Source organism: Gopherus evgoodei, chromosome 11 (genome assembly GCF_007399415.2).
Source record: "Gopherus evgoodei ecotype Sinaloan lineage chromosome 11, rGopEvg1_v1.p, whole genome shotgun sequence".
NCBI classification, from domain to species: Eukaryota; Metazoa; Chordata; order Testudines; family Testudinidae; genus Gopherus; species Gopherus evgoodei.
In genome coordinates, this window is record NC_044332.1 from 1,871,248 (window position 1) to 1,890,971 (window position 19,724).

The following is a 19,724-nucleotide window of genomic DNA, read 5'->3' on the forward strand; positions in this document are numbered from 1 at the left end:
TAATTTCCAAGTACATAAAAAGGTGGTTACAAGGAGGAGGGAGAAAAATTGTTGTTCTTAACTGCTGAGGATAAGACACAAAGCAATGGGCTTAAATTGCAGAAAGAGCAGTTTAGGTTGGACATTAGGAAAAACTTCCTGTCAGGGTGGTTAAACACTGGAATAAATTGTGTAGGGAGATTGTGGAATCTCTGTCATTGGAGATTTATAAGAGCAGGTTAGACAAACACCTATCAGGATGGTCTAGATCAGTGGTTCTCAACCAGGTGTCCGGGACCCGCTGGGGGGGCCGCCAAGCAGGGCTGGCATTAGATTTGCTGGGGCCCAGGGCAGAAAGCTGAAGCCCCACTGCATGGGGCTCAAGCCCAGGGCTAAAGCTAAAACCTGAGTAACTTAGCTTTGCAGGTCCCTATGTGGTTTGGGACCCTGTGTAACTGCCCTGCTTGCTACCCCCTAATGCTGACCCTGACTTTTATATGCAGAAAAACAGTTGGTGTGGCAGAGGTGGTCCGTGGAGTTTTGATAGCATGTTAGGGGAGCCTCAGAGAGAAAAAGTTTGAGAACCCCTGGTCTAGATAACACTTAGGCCTGCCATGATGGCAGGGGACTGGACTAGATGACCTCTTGAGGTCCCTTCCAGTCCTACAATTCTAGATCCTGGCTGATGAGAAGTGGCAGTGGTAGTTGTTGAGCAACTGATCTGCATCAATTACTGGACTAGCTATGAAGAAGGAACATTATTTAAATTAGCATCAAGACCTATGCCTCTCTCTGTCTTTCACGCTCCTCAGCCAATTCTCCACAGGTACTCAAGACAAAGAATGGTCTCCTCAGCCCCTTAACACTGGGTAAAAGGGCTGCATCGGAGTACAAGCACTGTAACCACCCAGGGGTGGCATTCTCTGGCACAGGCACTGCAGAAGACAGCCTCAAGGCTGCATTTCAAGGACCCTCAAAACTCCTGGTGTAGTGGGAGTGCAGCGGGAGGTGTTGCAAGGGATGACGCGTGCACCAGTTTCCAGGCAATTCCCTGTATAATGGTGGAGCCTGCAAGACTGCTGTAATTTAGGCTCCTGGGACTGACTACATGACACCGGGCCTCCTGCAGCCCCTCAACAGCCCAGGATTGGGAGGGCACAAAAGCGACCACAGCTTTCCCTTCCTTTGGACTGCAGGTTTGGTGTTGTGCCCTCAGAGGTGCAGCACAGCATCTCACCCAAAGCATATACATAAATATAGTATATAGAAATCAACAGCTAAATAAATGAGTGAAAGGGAGAGGGAACTTCTCTCCAGCTGTGGGACCGCCTCATTGCAAACCTTGACACTCTGCTGCTGGGAGCACCACAGAGCACATACTGCAGGGCTCAGTGGAACTGGGCCCTCCTAGCTGTTTTTAAAACATCCCTGTGCAGAGCATAGGAGAGGAAAGCACTCTAGGTGGTCTCCTTGGGACAAGGAGTCTCTCGTACTGATTGTTTTGGGCCTAGTTCAGTGGGGCCCCGGTCTGTGATTGGAGCCTGCTAGTCATTACTGCCACATAAACAATAATAATTAATGGAGACGCTAGAAACAAAAGGCACCTTGGCAGGGCTGCCCAGCATTCTTCTATTGGGTGCAGTGTTACTAAGTCTTTATTCAAGATAAAACCAAGCAGCTCAGTCACCCAGGCATCCCAAGAAATTGTCCTGTCCACAGCAGAAGTAGGAAATACCTGATGATTGGGGAACATTTTATCTGACAATGATGCCAACACAGGATGGGCAGGAGAGAGTGGTAGTAATGTCTATATGCGTGTGCCATGCTTTGCAAACTGCCGATGCCTCTCCATCAATAACTGCCTACATGGTTGCTGGAACACTGATAACATTTTAGCGGGGGCAGCATGTTTCTAAGCAATGAAAGCAGACTAGTATTTGGTTTGGTGGAGTTTCCTGCATAGCGTAACCCCACAGCAATTTACAAGCATGGAGTTAATTACCGGTAGCATAAGGACACTACGCATACATTTACTAAGTTATTCACTGAATAGCAGCTCCCATTCGTCCTCGGATATTTCAACCAGCATTACTGCGCATGGGGCTGTTGAGCAGAACATCATCTTTTTGAGATGTGCCATGGGAGTTTTTTGGTGGCCCATGGACATTAGAAATGTTAGCTTTCAGGAGAGATGTGAACAAATTAGAGAAAGTCCTCATTAGAAGGCTGAGAGGCACCACATTCACGAAGGAGTGGAATAGAACATCTGAGCAGAATCTCAGATTGATGCCTTCACAGCTCATAGCCAAGCATGCTGCTTGCTAAGCCACACTACCATGGTGAGTGCAGACCAGGCTGCTATGTGCTTTCTCCACAACCCCATTAAGAACCCACATGCTTATCGGTTTTCCCCTTCATGCCATGGCAGTGATTGCTATAGTTGGTCCACTCCCAGGCACTCATGTAATTGGAGACCTATTTTTCTGGTAGCCCACCTTGATCTATATATATTTTGGTAGCAGGTAGGTCAGGACACCATATCACACCTGAGAGTGTTTTGAGAACACCTGCAGTTGCTCAGACCAGTTGGCTATTTCCTAGTCTTTTAGTAGTCCCAGCTTGGAATTTCTAAACAACAAAAGCCAAGTGATGTGGCTTGGGACTCTTCTGATACCTTGCAACAGCTAGGCACACACAAGCAATTTCATATTCTCCAGGGAACACACGGCACCAGACAAGAAACCCAATGCATTCACCCCAGAATGAGACGTACAGCAGGTGAAAACACATCAACTTGCCATATGCACAGTAGCAATTGTCAGTTCCTCAAGGGGGCAAGGTCAAAGTAAGGACAGCTGAAGCATGAAAACCTAATGGAACTGTACTGTTCTACATGCCCATTATTGATAAGGTCAGGCATTTTATAGGCAGATAAAAGCCCACTGCTTGAGCAGGTACAAGTTCAACATACAATAGTGTTGCTAAAACCCAAGACAAGTTACAAGTAGCAGCAACAGAGGTAGTGTCATAACAAATAACCTTATACAAATAACCATAGGATATATTTCAAAACAGCACTGGGGGAGGAGGGGCAATTGGCACCTGTTTTCATCAGCTCACTCATTTCGTACAGCAAACTGTCCCCAAAGCATTCTAGCTCTGTTTGTGAAGTAAAAATTGTTTGATAGGGTCTGGGACTGGAAGAGTATGTATCAGATGCAGATGGGATTTGCCAAGTATCCTCCGCACGGCCACACGGCACAAAGACAATAAGCTCCTGGGGCAGCCTGCAACAAAATAACAAAAGGGAAGAGAGAAAGGAATAAAAGAGCAGGTGTAAATTTCATTGGGCCAGATCTCCCTCTGGTGTAAATTGCCATAGTGCTAACAACTTCAATGGAGCTATGCTGATTTACACCACTGGGGATGGCTCCCTCCCCATGGCCTTGTCCTATACCATAATAGAAATTCACTGTTGATTCTGGCAAGGATCAGACAATGCACTTCGCAAAAGCTCAGTACCCAGGACAGGCAGGAGTGTGTCTGACCCTAAGGCCTCTGGATCAGATCCCCAGCAGCAATAATGCAGCATGACTCCAATGAAGTCAGTGGATCTACACCAATTTATACCTGGTTCTCTGTTTACTAGGGGAAATCTCCAGCTCCCCTGAATGCTTAGCACCAGTCGAGTCATTCTGGTTTTAAGTTACACACATTATCTTTTTGAATTAAGCATCCCCCGGCACATAGAAACAATAAACACTGGGTACAGCTGGGACCTGTTCCCACGACCTTTCCACAATGATGCCCTGCAAACCTACTCCCCTTCCCTGGCCTCTCTATTTCACAGGAGATGTGCACGGTGCACTGCCTGCTAAGCAGGCGTTGGATGGACATCACACCGGGCAGGGAGCTGTTATTCTAATCTCTCACATGTAGGCGGCTCAGCTTCAATTGTGGTTTATGAGGAGGAACGTACAGACCTGAAAAGCTTTCCCAGGGCCTGAATCCAGGATGGAAAACTCACTTCCGACTAGTTCAACTCGCAAAGCACCTGGGGTCTTTCCAATGCTAAAAAGCCAAACTCCAACAAGGTGCAGCCTTGGGGTTCCTCTCACTTCTTCCTCAACCCTTTAGTTGCTACTTTTCAAGAGGACTATGTCTTCAGCTCTTCCCCCATGGCCACATGTTTGCTCCTCCCACCCCTGCTCCCGCTTCTTGCCACCACTGTTCCTCTGCTGCTTTGCTTCCCAGCCAGCATGCTGCAGCTTGTGACTAGGTCAGCTGGCCCATATATTCAGGGCCAGATAGGTACTATAGGTTCAGGCCTAGGACTCCGGCACCAGGACTTGGAAAATGGGATCAGAATCTCAGCTCTGATGTTTTCAAAATTAAGTTCTAGTCCTGTTGGACTCAATCAAGCTGGAAGCATCACTTGAGTGTAACTGAGGCCTGCCTGAGTTTGCAGACAACCTGAAGCAAGAGCCCCAAGAGGTGCAAACTGCCCTGTTGATCTTACCTCTGAAACCTGCTGCCAGCCCAAGGAGGGCTGGCGCCATGCTCCAGGGGCAGAGCCATGACATAGGAGTGGGGTAAGGAGGGACCCATGTGGTATGTGCCTCGGGCTCTGAACTGCCTTCAGTCAGCCCTAGCTACAAGCACCACAGCCAAAGGGAAACCATTTGCTGTGCTTCTCTCTTGGCAGCACTAGCAAGTCAATGCTGAGGACTCGCCAGCCACTTACTCCTGGCTTCTTTGAACATCTGCAAGGCTTCTGGGTTGACTTTAACTCTTCCAGTCGATTCGGTATCCAGACCCTCTGCCTTCACCAGGTTCAAGTTGGCTCCAAAGTCAATCAAGAGGTTGACGAAGGCTGGCTCACAGCCGTGTCTCAAGACAGCATCCATCACGCAGACTGGGGAGCCCCTGGAGAAGCCCTGGATGTTGACGGGGCCACAGCAGTTAAAATCAGGGTTGGCTCCGGCCTGGAGCAGCAGCTTGAAGCACTGGAGGTTGTGATAGGCAGCGCTGATGTACAGAGGGCAGACCACCAAGGAAGTGAGTGGGCGAGAGGAGGGGCTGGGGACCCGCGAGGGCAAGTGGTGGTTGACGTCCACGTCAGCGCCATACCTGAGCATGAAAAAACAAAAGCTATCTTGGTACAGGGGCAGGCGGATGCAGGGCCTCCAAAGGGAAATGCTTGAAAGCAATAACACGACTGCAGCTCAGGGGCATGGAAATCACTGAGAAGGCAGGAGAGCCCCACCACCACTAGTCATCCAGGTCATCCATCTAGGATACTTTGCTGGCCGCCAGCATCATAGTATCTGTGCATTTAGCCTCACACTCTGTGTTGCAGTGTGATTATCCCCACTGTACAGGTGGGAACTGAGAGACTCCTTGCAAGAGTGGCTGGACTAGAAATGGCTCTGCCAGCTTTATCTCCTTCCCACGCACACAGGTTTTCTTGACACCCAAGCAGCACAAAGCAGCAGCAGTAGAGGCCAGAATATGGCCCACTACCTAAACAGCCCTGTGAAGGATTCATGAATTGGAGGGACAAACCAGATGGCATGTGTTAAACGTTGACTTAAATTAAAGGCTCACATTCTGTTGAGGTAAATTTAGGCTCCTGAAAGTTGGGGCATTGTGGATAGCCTGCCAACACACCCTACTGCTGCCCGACATAGAGCGGCAGACTGCACTGGGGAGGTGAGCACAGTGTATGCTGCGCTGTCCAGTCCACAAGCAGCCCAGTGGTGGCTATGGCCACTCCAGTGGTTGTTGGTCCCCAGGATCAGGAAAGCAGAGATGTGACTTAGAGACACTTTTCTCTCCCCATCATAACGGCTGTGCTGAGCATTGTCTTTGTGCAGCCCTGAGTGACCAGTGTATAAAATCCACCATTAATGGTTTAGCTAGGGGATGTGTAAACAACTCAGCTCCTCCGTGAAGGGCTGCCGGATAGGCACTAACACAACGTCCCCATCCGGGAGGAGATGAGTAGTTAATGTGTTAGTGCAATTGCTCCAACTGTTGCAAACAATGAAGGAAACTGAAACACAAATCTGTGCTAAACAGAGGAGTGTAACAAATTTCAAGATTCTCACTTCAGTGGGAACTCAAATAGTGGAAATCCAATGATAATGTCAAATGCAGGAGTTTTCCCCTGTCCTCAGCAGTTTATGCTGAATAGATGTACCAAATTCCAAGCTTGCAGCAAATTGGAACATATAAAATAATTATGTCAGTTAGTCAGCCGTCCCCTGAGAACTATATTGTATTACCCTAGAATTAAATATTATGAGATATGGCATTATACATCACTTTTAACATATATTCAGGTAGTTGGGTTTTTTTATTATGGTTTGACAGCTGCAATCTTGGCCAATGCACCAGAGATGAACCATGGATCTTCAGAGCTAAAGGCACAAGCTGCTATGGCATGAGCTCAACTACCAACACTTTCTCAGGACGGCTATAACAGACTCATATACTGTGGACCAGGAACAGAGTGGAATTCATTCACCCAGGGGTTACAGTTAGAGCTATGCAAATAACTGATTTTTCAGTTCATTAGCTACACATGCAAAAAAAGTTACAAGATCATTTTGATGAAACATTTTCAATTTTTCAGCAAACCAAATAATAATAATTAAAAAATCTTTTCTGTAGTTTATGGGGTTTTTTTAACCCTTTTAAAAATAAAATAGACGTACAATTCAAAACAAGAAGTCGTTTTGAATCAAAATGATTTGTTTAGAAATGTCAGAACATTTCGATTGTTTCTGACTTTTTTTTCCTGTTTGTTTTTGACCGAAAAATATGGTGAATTTGATACAAATTCGCAAAATGTCTCAAATCTGCATTTTTCAGCAAAAGAAGGTTTTGTCCAAAAATTTTCACCCACCTCTAGGTACAATGGAACAACAACAATACAATTTAAGGGGCTGATTCTCAAAAGTGTTCTGCTTTGATCTAGCTCTGCACTCATTGAATTCAATGGATTTCAAAGTGAGCAGATAATCCAATATAGAGTGATTTGGAAAATCTCACCGTAAATGTTTAGAATCTATGTTGTTATGCTATAGATGCGACTTTGAATGTATAAGGCATGGAACTATACATTTTACATGTGTAGAATGTGCAACTGAGTGGATCAAACACTGAATGAACAGAAAATATGAAGGTTTTCCCCCCTTTTTGGAAAAGACTGCTGGAGAATAAGAATAGCACGAAGAATATTTGCTCCTTTTAAAAATATTTAATTTGAAACACTGTAATACCGCATTTGACTGGAAAATAATAGCAGCGTATGATATACAGTATATCCATCCAGTACAGAGCACATGCTTCTGAAATGCTGCAACTGAACCTATTTTACATACCGTAAATGTTAAAAAATCAGGATGGGGGAAGAATGACCCCAGCCTCTTTTAGCCATTTTTAATAGCTCCTTTGCAACAGCCAAGGATGGATTCTGGATAGAGTAAAAGTGTCGTGCTTTCCCTTCAGAGTAATACAATGCTCTTCCAATCAGGAATAACTCTCTTGGGTTTGTAATCCGAGCATTCAGAGAATGAGGCTTTTCTGCTTTCCTGGATATTGTAGGATTCCTCTTTCTGGTTATTAAAACATTCTGGGCCAAATTCTGTCTAGATCTTTATAAGCTCTCATTGAAATCAGTGGGTTTCTGGCCATGTTGCTGCAAATACTTATTCATGTGCTTTAACTCTGAAGATATGAATAGTCCCACTAAAGGCAAGCATGTGCAGAACTAGTTGCAAGATTAGGAGCCATTCAAGCACATCCAAGTGCTGACTTTGGCACTTTGTGCATATTTATCCACGCTCCTCTTCATGACATGGCACAGAGACTGAGACCTCAGAAGATGATGGAGAGGTGACTGCGGGCATGAGTGGAGAGAACAGGACATTACATGGTAACTTCCCCCAAACACACACTGCAAAGTGGGCTCCGTCTCCTCCGTAGTCACAGCCCAACAGCTCAGCTTTACTTAGCCAAGGCTTAAGCTAAAAGAAGGGAGAAAGTAGCCAGGGAACAGCAGCGCTCTGAAGAACTGTTCCCCTCTCAAAGAGGTTTTCAATGTTCTGTGCCGAATCGAGGCCATACTGCATATAATAGTTTTGTCCTAGAAAGTTTACATTTAAATCGGGTTTCTAGGAAAATGGCAAAGGCTCGGAGCCAATCAATGGGACTCCTCCCATGAGTAAGGCCTGCAGGATTGGTTTCCTTTGCAACTAGCTAGTCAAAAATTCTTTCTTGAAACTGCTTCTCGGCAGAAATCTGGGTTTTCAATTAAATGACATTTTTTTGCAAAAAATCTCTGCGTTCCACGGAATTGTTTGATTTTTTTCATCAAAACCCCAAATGGCTGAAAAATCAAACCTGGATACATTTCTATTTGGATTTGCGGCCACAGTGCCTCATTGCAGCTGAAGTTCGGTTTTCACCATGGCCAGTGACTCCCATTATGCACCACCCTTTGGGGAGGGCAAATTTTTTCATGAAAAAAGCCATTTTCTGACCAGCTCTGCTAAGTTATGCTTTTTAAAACAAAATCAGTCAAACTTTTTAAAAGTTTGTAAGTATTGCTACAATTCCCCATGACTTTGTCAGTTTTACATTGCCCTTAATGGAATAAGCAGAATATATATCTCCTAATATCCTGGCTCTGCACTCAATTAGACTAGAAGCATGATGCAATATCCCATCACAAGATGATTATGTAACAGGCTGTTAGGAAAGTAATCTACACTACAGTCATATAATTGTAAATATTTCCACCAGTCTTACTATGAAATGGATTACCATTCCATAGCTACGTTTGTATTTACTATTAGTTGATAAAATTTACATATCAGCTCCTGCTTTTTGCCTGGTATTCTGGTTCAGCAATTGTAGCAGGTCACAGGACTTCAGGAATTGTAACTGTGCTACCATATGATTTAATAAACCAAATCCAGCAGAATCAATGGCAACTGTGGAGTTTGTATGTTAACAGGAAGACTCTCATTGACTGATAATTAACTGGAAATAGGGTTTTTTGAAGAATATGGAAATGTATAATTACATCTTGGTAAAAAATGTTATTTTATTACATTTACTCTGTCAAGGAAAGAGTAACTTAAATGAATATTTTTAACCTTCTACAGAGCTGTGTAACTCAGGATTGTGTTTTAAAGTAAGCAATTCTGAATAGATCTAAGAAATCCCTGTTCCAAGATACTTGAAAATTTTGGGCAATATGACAATTTGGTATTAACTTAGCAGCCTTGGGAGAAACGTTGCCGAATAAAAAGACATTGGACAAACTCCAGTTAATTTTTAATCCTGAAAGTTTTCCAGAATCATGCTTTTAATATTGCTGGCAAGGCATCTTTAGAGGCAGACATATAAATCAATACATCAACTCCATGTGCTGAAATACCATTTGCTATGTTTTGTTCTGTGTTAGCAAATATACTGGGGGAGAGTCTTAGGAATGTAGCTAGTGGGTTCATACTGACGTGTATACATGCAACAGAGCAGAAAATTCAAGTTTACAGGGTCCAGTACAAAGTGCATTCAGAGGCTATCAACCCTCCTGCTTGAGGGTTTAAGCCAACCTCTAAGTGCTGGTGATAGGAGGAAACTTCACAGAGGTGTTCTCCCACAGCAGCCTACTCTAGGGTTTCTTGAACCTTGCTTGGAAGCAGCTGTGACTGGCCACTCCTGGAGCCAGGATACTGGACAAGATGGTCTATAGGCCTGATCCTATGCCCCTGTGACTTCAGTGGGCCCATAATGAGCTAGGACCATGATTTTCAAAATGCTGGGCTCCCAAATCCACCTTTGCTGCAGCGTTAACTGGGGAGTTTACTTTGGGGTTGCCCCAATCCCTCTTTCCTGACACATATAGACCCCTCCCAGCTAACTGGTGGTGCTTTAAGCAAAGACTAGCTATCTTGTCCTGAGACTATAGGCCAAAGCCAAATTAAGTGAGACTTTCCCTTGGGTTTGTATCCCATCCACTTTGCAGTGAGTCATAGGAGTGCTGCTAGTTCTCCAATGCCTTCCCACAATTCCTTTCGTATACCGAGAAGAATAGAAAAAAGTTCTCTCACAATTCACTAGGAAAGAATCAAAGTGGCTCAGGTGATAACAGCACAAAGAACTTTGGGCCACGTCCTAGAAATCCTAGTTACGCTCACGGGGAGAGCAGCACCAGTGAAGACCCAATAAGTCGGGTGTGGTTGCTCACATCCAGGCGAGGCCAACCCTGGTGCTGCTCATCCCACTTAACTCTGTGGTGACAACAGATCCCAAGTCATTTCAATAAGCAGCCTGATTTTCATAAATGATGAGCACCTCCAATCCCACTGAAGTCTGTGGGAGCTCCAGAGGGCTCCTTTGAGAATCAGGCCACTTATCCAGGTATCTAAACACAGGTTTAGGAGCCTACGTGTGGGCACCTGATTGTGGCCAGTTTGGGCGTCGGGCATTGTGAACAATTTTTAGGAACATAAAACAAGAATTGTATACAGAAATCAAAGATCATCATCCATCATTCTTATCCTTTAATGTCATATCTTATTGAAGTGCTTTGCACATCAACCAGAAGTCTTTGCCTGGGATTTATTTTGGTTTTATTGACCTTACAAAAGAAACTTCAAGCTCTCCACCAAAATAGTTATAGGTCTGCTGCTTTGTAACTTTCTGTACCAACGCTTTGCATTAGAGCTGATCACAAACTAGAAGTCAAAACAGTATTCTGCTGGAAAATGCTTGGGGTTCTCAGCTGCACATCTGCTCTGAGCATTCAGTTCAAATCACCTGTTGAAATCCCTTCTCAGACATAGGCAGGACTTGAACTAGGAGTCTCCTGAGTCCCAGCTGTATGATCGAACCACTGGTAGAGCTGGAGGCCTGTGGCAAACCTTAGAAGGGAGGGGCAGCACTTTGAAGGCGGGCAGATGAGGTTTCAATCTAATGTGATGACAAATGGGGAGGTGGCAGAGGGATCTGAAGAGGGGAACAACCAAGTGAGAGCAGTTGCACTGGAGAGAAGATGTTGGAAGCTGGACTGGAAGGACCTGCCATGGAGCAGATGAGGGGAGTGTGCCATCTGTGTGCTCCATGAATTTGAAGAGAAATGGTGGGAGGGAGACAGAAGGCAGGACTAAAGGACAAGTTTGTGAGGGTAGAGGAGAGAATCATAGATCATAGAATATCAGGGTTGGAAGGGACCTCAGGAGGTCATCTAGTCCAACCCCTGCTCAAAGCAGGACCAATCCCCAACTAAATCATCCCAGCCAGGGATTTGTCAAGCCTGACCTTAAAAACCTCTAAGGAAGGAGATTCCACCACCTCCCTAGGTAACCCATTCCAGAAAGGAGGATACTTTTCTATTGTGAGGGGAAGGAGCCAGGGGAAAAGGAAGGGTCAAGAAGGAGGCCAAGGGAAGTTAGGAGACATACAGGACACTCTCTTTCCTCCCTGGCTCTGGATGCTGCATCAAATCCACAGCACCCCACAGACTGACCCTGAGCTGGGAAGGTAGGGGAACCGACTGTACTTGCCTTATCAGCTCTCTCAGGATGTCAGCCCTGCCCACGCGGGAGGTGTGGTACACAGGGGTGCTGCGATGGTGACGGCTCCCATTGGGGTCTGCGCCAGCTTCCAGTAAGATTTGGGCGCACTCCAGGTGTCCGTTCACCACAGCCACGTAGAGGGCTGTCTGCCCCTTCACATCCACCAGATCAATCTCTGCCCCTTTCTGGAGGAGGAAGTCCACGCAGTTGCCATGGCCAGCAGTGGCAGCGATGCGCAGCGGGGTGCAGGGCAGCCAGCCACAGCACCACACGGACTTCTCGTTGATTCGGCTGAGTGGGGGGACAACAGAGTAGAGTTATCTGTCAACGCGCACGGCTTCTGCTGGGATACAGCCCTGCCTCCCCTCAGACCCCAAAGGAACACAGCGGGTAAGCCAGAGGTATGGCATATGCCCTTGTCTCTTGAAGCCTCATCTAGTACCTTTATTAGGTTAGCACATAGAAGTGCCCACCAATATCAGGGCCCTATTGCACTGTGTGCTGTAGGTGCACATAACAAGGGACCGCCAGTGGCCCAGGGAACTTACAACCTAACTAGACAAAGGAAGGATTATTAGCTTCGTTATACTGACGGGGAGGTGAGGCACAGAGTGGTGAAGTGGGCAGACAGTGCAGAGCTGGGAGCTGAAGACAGATCATCGGGGTCCCAATTTAGCATTTTAACCACAAGAGCACCCTCCGGCCTGAAGAAAGAGCAAAGATCTGTTTCGACAAAGAGGATGTTGCATATCTGTTTGCGGTGCGATATTCTATGTTCAAGGGTGAAACCGAAATGCAATTCCACTAGCAAAGCTGTCATTTACAAACCAGCTTTGCTAGCATCATCACAGCCTAAGTAGGTTTTTTTCCCCACTGCCAGGCAAGAAGTGAAAGTGTGCCGAGCACACACCGGGCTGTGAGCTACAACAAGGACCCTGTGACTGTGCCAGAAGAGCAAGGGAGGGAGAAGGGGTGAGGAGGAAGGCTCGGAAGAGTTAATGACTGAGGCCAGGTCTCCCCGAGAAATGTTTGCTTGTACAGCCGTGTCATGAATGCAAAGATTCCTAGGCCAGAAGGGACAACTGTGATAATCTCGTCTGCTCTCCTGCATAACTCATACACAAGACTTGCCTGGATGAACTAGGGCAGAGCTTTTAGAACAACATCCAATCTTGATTTAAAAATCACCAGTGATGGAGCATCCCCCATGCCCATTGGTAAGTTGTTTTAATGGTTCATTACCCCGCTTGTTAAAACGATGCACCTTATTTCTAGTCTGAATTTGTCTTAGCTTCACCTTCCAGCTGTTGGACCAGACTATACTTTTGCCTGGAAACTGAAGAGCCTATTCTCAAATACTTGTTCCCCTCATGGGTCCTTAGAGAATGTGATCAAGTTGCCCCTTAATGAAGCTAAATAGATTGAGCTCCTTGAGTCTGTCACTATAAAGCATGTTTTCCAACCCTTTAATCCTTCTCATGTCACTTAGGGGCTGATTTTTTGCAACTGTTTTTTACAGTCAAAAGCCCTACTGTAGACACAGTTATCCTGGCATAAAAGTGCCTGTTTCACTCACTGAAGTTGTATAAGCAATTCCAGAAAAGGGACGCTGCATAAACACAGAGCTATCCCAGCAAAACTTTTCTGGCCTAGGCTAGGCCTCAGAGTGCAAGAAAGCATGGACACAGCAATGTCCTCAATGGGCAGGCAGCACAGTCCAATGGCTAGGCCATTCACTTGGATGTTAGGTGACCTGGGTGTTCTCAGCTCTGCCTCTCTCCGGCTGCTGGAGTGAGTCACTTCATCGCTCCAGGTGTCAGTGCTCGCATCTGTTCAATGGGGTAATAGCACTTCATTCCCCCTCCCCCTCAACACACCATCCTTAATCCAGATTATCTGTTTATACTGTAAATTCTTCAAGGGCAGGAGTGTCTCTCGATAGGGGTTTGCATGGTGCCTGGCACAACAGGGCCTCTAAGCCCAGCTGGAATATGAATAATAATCAAGTGAGGCTGATGGGCACAAACAGGTGACAGGTGGAAACTTTATAAAACTTGGTGGGCCGAGTGACAAAAGGAATGCCCCAGAAATTTGCTAGGGACAAAGCAGTTCATTCTTAGAAGAGCTGGCTCATTCCGACTCCTGCTGAAAGGACAATTTCAGGCTAGTGTTGTCATTCTGCAGTTTACTCAGCAATGCAGGAAAATTAATTAAATATCCCAATGGACACAGACCTAGCCTGGGCCAAATTTTTAACATAGGGCGTTTCAGTTTTATATGTGATTCTAATCCCCTCTGCATGGTTTTGCCATTACACGTAGACTTCTATTTTCCCATTATTTTATTTCCAGGCTGAGCTGAAGCGTATTCACAAGCACAGGTTGGATATTTATAACTGTACGTTACTCAGTTGAAATTTGCTTGGCGTGGGATTAGATGTTACCCGAGCAGCCTCTGACAAGCAATGCAAAGAGCCCGCTGGGTCCTGCCAAGCTGCTCAGTTAAAGCTGAGGAAGTGCTCAGCTCACTGTGCCCCATGGGAACTGCTGATTACTGGGAAACACAGGAAGAGGCAGTCAGCTTCCCTTCCCCACCGCATTCCCAGGAGTGTCTGACGGTGGCCTCTGGAGCTGAACATTCAAAGATACCCTTCATGTGTTAAAGAAATGAGGGACTCAGTGGTGCCCAGTGCTGGGATCAGGGTATTTGCTGACCCAGGGAAGCGTGCCAAGTCAGCTGATTGATCTGTGAACTGCTGGGTGTAGGAAATGTGCCAGACCCACATCCCTGAAGACACCAGTGCCTGCTAGCATTGTGGAGCAGATTTCCTGTCACGCCTCTTTAGGAGAAGGCCTGACACTGGAGGGGGAGATCCAACCTCAGGCTTCACTCCCCAACTTTCTAAGAAAATCTGTTACTAGGCAGGAAGTTCTGGGTCCTCCACTGCATAAGTCCTTCACCATTTCAGAACCAGCTTGCTGAGGATAGAGAAGGCAGGTGAGGGTGGAGGGGGAGTGTTACATTTTTCTAAGCCTGTTCACCCCAGCCTGGCCTCCGAACCATCTGAGGCCCACTCATGGCCATGGCCATCTTGTGACCTGCCATACACAGAACAGGCCAATGATAGCTATGCAGCATCCCCACCAAGGAAAACACTCCTACAGGTGGCAAACAGCCACCATTGAGAAGCCAAGAGAATACCACCGCTCTCTCATCCCTCCCAACAATCCCTGCAGCTCAGACAGGAGGGACAGGCTTTGGCCCAGCAGTGAGGGTGTGACAGGCCACATTGCACATGCTCTATTAACAAACCAAGACTTGCAGACAGTGTGAGAACCGAAAACCACTCGGACGTATGCCAGGTGACGTCGGGTAGGTTGAGAGCTGCAGCGCCTGCTGGCAGTATGATGGGCCAGATGCCCAGCTGGTGTAAGTCAGCATGGCTCTACTGAAGGCAATGTGTCTGTGCTGATTTACACCGCTAAGGATCCAGCCCCATTTCTCTCTATCCTAGACCCTGCCAAAAGGAAGCTTGCGTCAGACTCCCTGTCCGAGCGTCCGAGGGGCATGCCGGGAGAGTGGCAGGGGAAGTGAGGGTCACCTTTGGAAGCTCTCCTCCTGCAGCAAGCTCCGGAGTGTGTCCAGGTCCCCGACATAGGCAGCGTCATGCAACCTCGTGTCTTCGCAGTGCTCGAGGGGGTGGTCGCAGAACTGCTCCCTCAGCCACTCCTTCAGATTGCGACCTGCGCTGGAGAGAGGGTTGCTGTGTTAATCCTGGAGATGCCTGGATTCAACACCTACTCCTTGGCCAATGCACCAGGGAACTCAAAGCAGAACTTGCGACAGCTTGAGCTGTCCGGAGCCAGGGTGCTAACTTGGGACTATAAAATCTCCCATCTTCTGTGGGGTGGCCTATGGGAGCTTTGTCATATTCTCCCTGGTGGGTTACACTTGCCTGTCTCTGGCAGTGTGAGGATCTGAGATGACATATGGCTGCTGCCTATGCACAGAGGCTTCACTAGCCAGACTCAGCCGTGCTCTAGGAGCATGAATGGGGCTGTCTTCTGGGGAGAGACAATGCAACAGGGCGGTGCACAGGGGAAGGCAGGGTGGGCATCCTGTCTCCACAGAGCTGCCCCACGTTGACAGGAGGACTGGCACAGCAGGAATGAGGGAAGGGACCAGTGTGTAGGGCAGGGATATTCTGGGTGTGTCCAGTACCCAGCACAATGGGGCACGCCCATGGCTGGGGCCTTCAGGCCCTGCTGTGCTAGGAATAAGCATCTCTCTGCACTGGCCCCCAGCTCTGGGATTTGCAGTGTATTGTTTTCTCCTTCCCATTTCCATGGTGGTGTCATCTGCCCACTCCTCCTCCCTTCCCTCTCCCCTTCACCCTCGTCCCACTCCCGCTTCTCTTCCCCTCCCTCCTCTGGGCCTGTCCACCCAGCCCTTTTCCTGCCATGAGAGGGGGAGATGCCAAGGTCGTGAAGAGGAATCAGCTCTTTGCTGCTGAGTTAGGGAGGCAAGGTGAGTGGAGATGTGGTGTCATGGGCAGCTGGGCAAGCCAGGGTGGCAGCTGTCTTTGCTACTGTGTTACAGCACGAGGAGACCTGAGTCCCTGGGTTTGGAAAGCCAAATGGAAGCTCAAATCACTGGAAAACCAAAAGATTCCTGCTTTTCCTGGGCTTCTGGTCACGCTACCGCAGAGGCCAAACCATGCCCTTCCCCCTCCCTGCCATCATAAACTGCTGATTTCCCCTTGACCTTTCACCCGGCCATCCAAGCCTCCCAGCTGTCCCTCCCACAGCGATTCCTGCTTTCTTCAGCACATTTGTGCCACACGCCCAACCCACCACCCCTGCTCCAGAAACAAGCAGTGCTGTGATATCCTTGCACCTCCGAAGCCCTCCCTAACAAGGGTCCCAGTGAGCAGGTATGGACAGCAACCGTCACTGATAACACATGATGCAACCAGCCAGGCTGGTCACTAAGAATGGGTGAAAAGGTTTGGAATAAACAAGAATTGGCCTAACCCTCTGCTCACAACTGAAACAAGCCTTTGTCCAAGCCAAAAATATTCCAACAAAGGGTTGGTGTTTTGTCCTCACAAACGCTGCACATCCTAGCTCCAGCCAGGACTGGAAGTGTAAAGTACCCAATGATGCTGCAAGATGCCGTTTTCCCAAGATTTGTAGAGCAATTTAGTAGACTTGGGAGGGTCACATCATTGGTTTAGCTGAAACAGCCAAAGCACTGGGGAGTTCTCTGAAACATCTGTGGTTCACTTGTCACTAAATATTACCACCAGAAAAACTAAAAGAGAAACATCTAGCAGCAACCTTAAGTATGGAGCAGCAACACAGTTAGCTAATCTTGCCATGACAGTCCGTGCACAGCTGTTCCATGCTGTGCTGTCACATACACCAGAATCTTCAGGAGAGCTCGGCTCCTATTTAGGCAGCAGTATACATGGTCAGTTTTTGCCAACAGCTCAGTGTACTGGGTGCCGAGGTCTCCTCAGAAATGTGGCCAAAGGTGTCACAAGGGCAGCCGCTGGGTGCTGAGCACTTTGGAAAATCTGGTGGGTACATGGGAGCTGCTGGGCTCTTTTGACAGCCTGGCCCCAGTTGTGGGTGCTGCTGAGCACTTGGAAATACAACCTGAGGTGGCTCAGCCTGTATTTTTCAAATACATCTGAACATAAAAACGGCCCTACTGGGTCAGACCAAGGGTCCATCTAGCCCAGTATCCTGTCTTCCGACAGTGGCCAGTGCCAGGTGCTTCAGGAGGCATGAACAGAACAGGGAATCATCAAGTGATCCATCCCTGTTGCTCACTCCCAGCTTCTAGCACTATGTGATGCACTTTGTAGCAAGCATACAATAAACATGTGAGATGGACAATGGTATCAGGGCTCTGATGACAGCCGAGTAGCTCTCCGAGAGCTGCAGACGGTAAGGACATTTAATTTGAGAGGCAACTGGTTGACTTAAAATGTCAGCTCAATAAGGGAAAACAACAAGAGTGATTTAATATCAGTGCTTAATTTGTGCCAGGGCTTGCCAGGGCTTGCCAAGGCTGAGCCCCGGCACCTTTGGGCCTGACAGTTCATAGCCCCTTCACCTCTGGGTGTGGCAGCTCATAGCCCCGTACCTCTGGGCTTGCTATATTTGTTATGAATGTAAAAAAACTGTTTGAATCCTGGCACCTCTTTCATTACAAATTAAGCACTATTTCATATCCATGCGCACACAGAGATCACACCCGCGCACACTGGACTAGAGGCATAAACGGCCTGCTTCTCACGCAGCTATGTGGACTTGTACTTCCTTAAGAGAATGACAACTGCATGGGAGCAGAACAGAGAAACAAACCAGAGGTTTGCAAAGTCCCTTTTGTGGCGCAGCTCACACATCCCTCTAGAAAACCCTACACAAATCCCAGAGCCCCCTGAATGGCCAGCATTCCTGAACATCCCCTAGCTTACAGCGAGAGAGTGCAGCTCCCTGCCCCCAGCTTCCCACCCCCACCACACCACCCTGCCCCCAGAAAAAGACATGGGGGCACTCCACAGTGCCCCCCCCCAGTTCATTGCCAGGGAAGCAGAGCCTTGTAAAGAACAGCTCCCCCACCCCCAGGCAGCACCACAGGAAAGGAGGGATGCTGCAGCTTGAGACAGTCCCTCTGCTGATGCTCCTGGCTTGGCTTTCCTTACATTACCTGCATTTCCATCTGTGGCACCAAGAGTGGCACCGTGACTGTCACTGCTCTGGGCTTCCAGGCCAGCCTCGGTTTCTCTTTGCAGGTAACCAGGACGGTTGGGGTAGCTTGCTTCAGCCATCTGGCCTACTCTTTTACACTGCAGCCCCCCAGCCGCTCCCTGGCACTCCTTTGGGGCTCCCCAGGGCACTCTCTACGCTGAGCTGCCCCTGGCACAGGAACCACACACAGGCTGAAGCTGACATGTCATTTCCCTGGCCTGGCTTGGGAAAACTGTGAGCTGCACACTGTCCCACCCTCCCTGGATCTGATTGGTGAGGGCCATGGCTCTCTGCTTCCTGCTTCTAGTTAAGGTGGTTCGGGCTGTCAGCACTGAACCGGAGCAGGGAAGCAATTCCTCCTTGCAAGCGAAACAGGCTGGCTTCTCCCCTGGAAAGGGCAGACTTCCAGAAGCTGAACTAGCCTGTCATTCTCAGGAGAACACCCACATCCCAAACAGAGGAGTCTGCAGAGAGGAGGGTAGAAGAAAGAGTGAAAGGGCAGGGTTGTGATAATGATCCAGTCGATAGCACTGTCCAAATGATCACAGCAGCCGTGAAACAAGTTGGTACCTGAGTCAGTCAGACAGAACACAATGGCCCAAGGCTTAGTGGTGTGTTGGTTCTTTTTTCTGCAGCCCCAGCTTTCCAGCTAACCACATCTCACTCCCTTCCACATGGGCCTGAGGCAGCCAGCATTCAAATCGCTCCGGCTGACTCTCCTTGGATCCCTCCTTGTGGAGGGAGCAGGGTGTAGTTTGGCTAGAAATCCAACCAACACGGAACATCGTGACTTAACATTTGGCAAAGGCTTACTCACCCCGTTGAATACTGGCAGCAGCCAGCTGGGCCATCACCTTGAGGAGGAGAGAAATGGCTGCTATCCCGACCCAGGTCTGATCGGCTCTGTATGCTGGAAGCCCATTCCTGGAGGGTGGAAGGCCTGCTGGGAGGGACAACATGCCAAGAAAATCCCTGCATTCTGTTCCTGACGCACCAGGACAGGGAGCATGGGGTCTGATGCACGAGGAAGCATCAGTTTCAAGGGGAACCCTGTGCACTCAGACAGTGCGGCTTTCTGCAAGAGGAAGCAGCTAGCTGGGAGAGTCCACCTTTGTAGTGCAAGGCGAAGGCGAAAGTTTGGTTTCTTCAAGCTCATGGAAATGCGATCAACAGCAGAGGCCAAACTGCTCTGGGTTCATTCACCATTAAACTGTCAAGTCAAGCCCTGGGGATGCTAGTAGGACTAGAGCAGCAAATGTAAAAGCTAAGAACAAATCTATCCCCACTGAACTTTTCTTTCCAGCAAGTAGTAGAACAAGAGGGAGGGAGTTGCCATGAAATTTGCAGTACCACCCTTGCTTTTGAAAACAGCCTAGCCGCTTCAGCTGCA

At 48.0% G+C, this 19,724-nt stretch overlaps 1 protein-coding gene across 2 annotated transcripts; it reads right to left on the bottom strand.

The window, feature by feature from the left end:
• Positions 1–289: 289 nt before the first annotated feature.
• ASB1 (ankyrin repeat and SOCS box containing 1) lies at positions 290–18,565 on the bottom strand. Of its 2 annotated transcripts, XM_030580518.1 has the most exons (5): positions 18,294–18,565; positions 15,175–15,316; positions 11,562–11,864; positions 4,724–5,109; positions 290–3,266 (listed from the first exon to the last, which is right to left on the bottom strand). In XM_030580518.1, exons 1-5 carry the CDS (start codon positions 18,412–18,414, stop codon positions 3,133–3,135), a joined length of 1,086 nt encoding a protein of 361 aa, XP_030436378.1. In that variant the 5' UTR covers positions 18,415–18,565; the 3' UTR covers positions 290–3,132. The 2 variants fall into 2 exon arrangements, with proteins under 2 accessions (XP_030436378.1, XP_030436379.1); XM_030580519.1 differs by lacking the exon at positions 11,562–11,864.
• Between the last annotated feature and the right edge of the window lie 1,159 nt (positions 18,566–19,724).